The sequence below is a fragment of the Spermophilus citellus genome (assembly GCF_964194105.1).
Source record: "Spermophilus citellus genome assembly, chromosome: X".
Classification (NCBI taxonomy): Eukaryota; Metazoa; Chordata; class Mammalia; order Rodentia; family Sciuridae; genus Spermophilus; species Spermophilus citellus.
In genome coordinates, this window is record NC_138190.1 from 146,046,170 (window position 1) to 146,051,333 (window position 5,164).

Consider the following 5,164-nt stretch of genomic DNA (forward strand, 5'->3'; position numbering starts at 1 on the left):
GAGAAAGAGTTCACTGGATTTTATAAAAGAGAAAACCACACACAGGTTTCAACTAGCAATCAGAACCACTGCAGAATGACCACTGCTTGTGGTGACATAAGTACAACATGTGCTTGTCTAAGAAGTTGTTTTGTGTTTGTATCTATGTGGAAATGCATGACAAAAGTGAAGCAATGCAATGTGAAATGGCAGGTAGTCAAACTTTAAGCCCCTTTTCTCCACTCTAATGTGCTCTCATTCTGCTTTTGAGAATTAAAGTAATTGGTAGGTCATTTTACAAAGAACTTTAATATCAAAGACTTCTTCCAAAAATCTAAAATAGACTCAAGGTCATAAGGAAAGTTATACAGGACAGTGGGGGATTGTGTTCTCAAAAGCCAGATTTCACACAATGGCAGGCACTAAATCTAGTCACGTGTGCTTGCAGTAGAACAGAAGACACTGAAGTTAATAGAGGCTGGTCTTTTTCATGATGCGCAGGAACTCCTGCTCATTGACCTCTCCATCTCCATCTCGATCAGCTTCATCAATCATTTCCTGCATGACAGTAAGGATTCAGGTTAGATTAATTAATAAACTAAAAGGTGATTAAGTAATGGGCTTTTAAAAATGTTATGTGAAAGCATGACTGTAGTTTACCTAAGCAGATATGATAGATGATAAATACTTAAAATTATTCCTAATAAATTATTTGAAAATCAAGTCACACATTGTCATACATATCAATTGGAGGGGACCTTGAAGAACACCTTAACTAGACCTAAAAAAGTAAATTCAATTGCACATATGTGTTTTTCTGGAAGCAGGGTTCATAAGGTGTGTTGCATTCACAAAGGAGAATTAAGTTGTCAGTAGAGGGACAAGAAGACACTAGCTTTCCTTCAAAGATGTGCTCCCACCAGAGAAAATGCAACTCAGAAAAGCTAGAGGGCTCAAAGGGAGGAATTCTTAGTTCTACACTCAGGTATTACAGACCTGTAGCTCCTCATCAGTCAGGTTCTCACCCAACTCTTTGGCCACGCGCTTCAGATTCTTGAATGATATCTTTCCAGTTTCATCATCATCGAAGAGCTTGAAAGCTTTCAGGATTTCTTCTTTGGTATCTTTCTCAGACTTAACAAGTAGAACAGAAAATGCATGAGTAAGAAATTACCACATCTGGTCATGTCCTGCAGCTCCACTGCTGCCCACTCACCCTGTCTTTTTCAACAGCATAACATGAGTCTAGATATGGGGCAATAGGAAGCTAGGCAAGCCATGTTCTCCAATCTGAGGTGACATTGCCTCCTAATCTATTGCCCTATCCCATATCTAGTTCATAAGTGCTTCAGAATTCAGTGGAAAGAGCTGTCTGCTTGATGCAATAAGCCAAGAGTCTTTGAGGAATAGACATGAGGACTTGTTTTGGGGGCCTAAAGTACTGTTACCATAGGTAGAAGCTGTAGGCTTCTGCAGCAAACCAAGGCCAGGCTTTTTAATGTGCAGCACCAAGTAACACTAGAAATCTACACCAGCTGCCACTAATTGTCTCTTGTTCAGAACTTTCCCCAATTCTGAAGCCAAGGAGGAACTTATAAGAGAACTAGCTTGTTGGATTCATTCCTTAACCCCTCCACCCTCCTCTCCCCACTTTACCCCATGGTCTCAATGATAGCCTTCATGACATAGGTCCTAGGTTGCAGGAGATCAAATATAAGCCAGGATAGAAAAAGAGGACAAATTTAATAAAATTATTAAAAAACCTAGAGGTTAAAAAGGAAATATAGGGGCAGAGGCTGTAGCTCGGTGGTGGAACATTTATCTTGCACATATGAGGCACTGGGTTCAATCCTAAGCACCACATTAAAATAAAGATATTGTGTCCATCTACAACTAAAAATATTTTTTTTAAAAAAAGAAAATATAGGGCTGGGGATGTGGCTCAGTAGTAGAGCACTTGCCTAGCATGTGTGAGGCACTGGGTTTGATTCTCAGCACTGCATATAAATAAATAAAATAAAGATCCATTGACAATAAAAAATTATTAAAAATATAAAAGATTATACCTAAAAGGTTATTTGTATAAACTAAGGAGATACAGGATTCATTTTTAAATTAAAGGAGCAGTGGGTAGAGTTAAAATCAGGGAAAATACACTGCTGAGGTAGAAGAAGAAGAATCCTCTTGGTGGAGGGAACAGGCAGGGAAGAAAGAGAGGTTATTCTACTCATTATATTGCAGAGTTATTAAAGCCCAAATATTTCAAAAGGTACCTGCCAACAGCTATAAATGGAGAGAGCCCCTAATAAGAGCAATCTGGGAACCCACTTTGAATGTGGGAGAACTTTACTAGGTGGCTACAAAATGTTGAGTCTTCTGATCTCCTATATTAGTCCACAAAGAAAAATGTAGGCATGACTAGATTATTTCAAAGAAACAAAATTGGCAGAGAAACAGGTAAGACCTGCGCCCTTGGAAACACACTAGGATAATAGGGGGTAACCTATATACAGGCAAACAGAGAGAAGATGAGCCACATTAAGGAGCCAGGTGGTCAATGAAAGAACAAGGCCTTAGATGTTGGCCCAGTGAGAATAGCTTATGTTCTCTTGACCCTTTGGATCATTTAAAAGGGTGACACCTGAGAAACTAGAGAATGGATGAGTGCAACCTTAGATGTGCTGGTAAAACATATCCTCACCGCAGCAGAAAGCACAGGTGCTGAAGTAAGTACCCTTAGCCTGAATTGCCCTGAATAAAAACTGGAGAGAAGGGTTCTGAACGTTAAAGTATATGGGTTTTGTTTCGTTAAAATGATAAGTATTTAAAATTGTTGGGGCTTATAGGTTTTCTTCTTGTCATTATCCCATCAGCTAAAGAAGGATAATTGCCAACAAATGAAAGCAGCTGAACTTCTACTACTTTACAGAGGGTAAAATGATTTCTTAACTTTGTGACCTTGAAAAAAGCCAAGTAAACAGACATATGAAAAATTGTGGTATACAAGTGTAATAAGAATTGTAATGCAAAAAAAACCCCAAATTTATATATAAAGACATGAATTGGCGTGAACATATTTATATACAAAGATATGAAAAATTGTGCTTTATGTGTAATAAGAATTGTAATGTGTTCCATAATCGTGTATTTTAAAAAATAAAATCAATTAAATTAAAAAAAAAAGAAAAAAAAAACCAAGTAAAACTCAAGCATCCAACTTCTCAGTTGAAAATACTATCATTTATCAGGCAAACTCTCCAGATTTTACTGACTGACTTTTCTTCAGTGAAGTCATGTTTAAATGTACATTTAAATGTATCTGCCATTATGGTGGACAACATGCTAATTATCTTAGTTAACTTACCATTTTCTGAGTCATCACAGTCAAAAAGTCACTGAAATTCATTTTTCCCGTCCCTTCTTTGTCAATTTCACTTATCATTTTCTTGATTTCTTCTTTCTTAGGTTCAAAGCCCAGGGCTCTCATTGCCACCTATAATTAACACAGGATTATCTCAATAAGCACATGGAAGTCAAGCAGAGGAAAAAATAACTGCTACAATAATATTAAAGTGATTGAAGAACACATTAACGTAGATCTAACTGATATTTGCAATCACCTTTAGTGAATAACACTTGAGGTAAGTAAAAGCAGGAAAAAAAACACAGTACATCCTCCCATTAATTTCTGCAGGGAGAAGAGGGTCCAAAGGATCATGTAGTGAGAAGAAAAAGACAAAGAAGAGGAAAGCCAGTAGAGTAGAAAAAATGTAGAGCTTGCCTTTAGTTCCTTAACATCAATGGTCCCAGTTCCATCAGCATCAAAGAGATCAAAAGCTTCCCGAATTTCTTGCTTCTGCTCTTCAGTAAGCTCTGGCTTAGGACTCATCCTTTTTCGTTGGGCACTTGATGCCATATTTGCCTTCTTAAAATTGGAGGCCTTTAAACATTATACAAACACATGAGCATGATACAGTACCTATTTTGTGTAGTTACAGACACCCATGTATATTTTTTAAATATTTTATACCAATTTTAAAGCTCTGCTTAACAAAAAGAGGAAGTTTTACTGGAAAGAACAATGAATCTATTCATGAACCTCTACCCCCCTCTTTCTTTCGTGGGTTTTTTTTTTTTTTTTGAGACCTCTTTTCTCCATATTATACACAATGGTGGGATTCATTGTTACAAATTTGTACTTGCACACAATATAACAATATAATTTCATCTGTATCTTCTCCCATCCCCTCTGTTTTGTTTAGTAGTGTAGTTAGAAGCAAAGAGATACCTTGATCTTAAAAATCATCCAGAAAAACAGCTAGCTAAGGAATTGACTGTGAACAAATAGAAATGCTCAACTCTCTCTGCTTTTCGTGATGCACCCACTTACAGTACTGGTTCCCAAGAAGACTCTGAATTTTCCAATTACTTCTAAATTTTCCCAAATATTATTAAGATATGTATTCTGTCAATATCATGCCACAAAACCCAATCCATTCAGCACCTTCATTCCTTTTCCAAGAACCTGGAAGCACCTCCTGAGTGCCCCATATTTAAATTGCAAAATACGGATTAACAATCAGAACAATACACCACCTGGCCAGTTCTATGGAAAAACTTTAACTGAAGCCAGGGTCTGAAAGGAGTTGGGGCTTCTTTGCATATGGAGGGTCACCGAGGGAAAGGTCAGAGGAGCCCAAGGGCCGTGTAAAGGCCAGCTGTGGGTGGAGGGGGGTTGGGGGACAATAGCTAAGCGCAGGCCCAGAGGGGCGGCGGGAGGCTCTAGTCTCTACCCTACTCTTCCGGGATAGAGCTCAAAGGAAGAACGGTTGTGCCAAAGCCAAGCAAGGCGCAGGAGAGGCGGCTTGGCGGGACCAGGGCCTGGGAAGGGCTCAGTGTGGGGACGCGCGGAGCGGCCGCGCGGCCAGTACTCACCATTGCAAAAGAACTCCACTGTTGGTTGTTACAGCAACGGCGTACACACAGATTAGGTGCCCGCTGTTCCCACCGTCCCGCGCGCGCGCCCCGGGTTCCCATTGGCCTAGGGCTGGAGTAGGTGGGGCTAACCCGGCAAGGCCTGGGATCAGGGCAAGGGGCGGTGCGCTGACGACTAAGACTTATCTTCATTGGGCAAGAACACACTGCAGACGTCCATTGGCTGATCCTATGCCGAATTGGACCAATC

At 39.7% G+C, this 5,164-nt stretch overlaps 1 protein-coding gene across 1 annotated transcript; it reads right to left on the minus strand.

Moving 5' to 3' along the window:
* Window positions 1–269: 269 nt before the first annotated feature.
* CETN2 (centrin 2) lies at window positions 270–5,053 on the minus strand. Its single transcript, XM_081277152.1, has 5 exons — window positions 4,915–5,053; window positions 3,761–3,919; window positions 3,344–3,472; window positions 976–1,113; window positions 270–537 (listed from the first exon to the last, which is right to left on the minus strand). The coding sequence occupies exons 1-5, from the start codon at window positions 5,014–5,016 to the stop codon at window positions 448–450; spliced, it is 618 nt and encodes a 205-aa protein (XP_081133278.1). The 5' UTR covers window positions 5,017–5,053; the 3' UTR covers window positions 270–447.
* Between the last annotated feature and the right edge of the window lie 111 nt (window positions 5,054–5,164).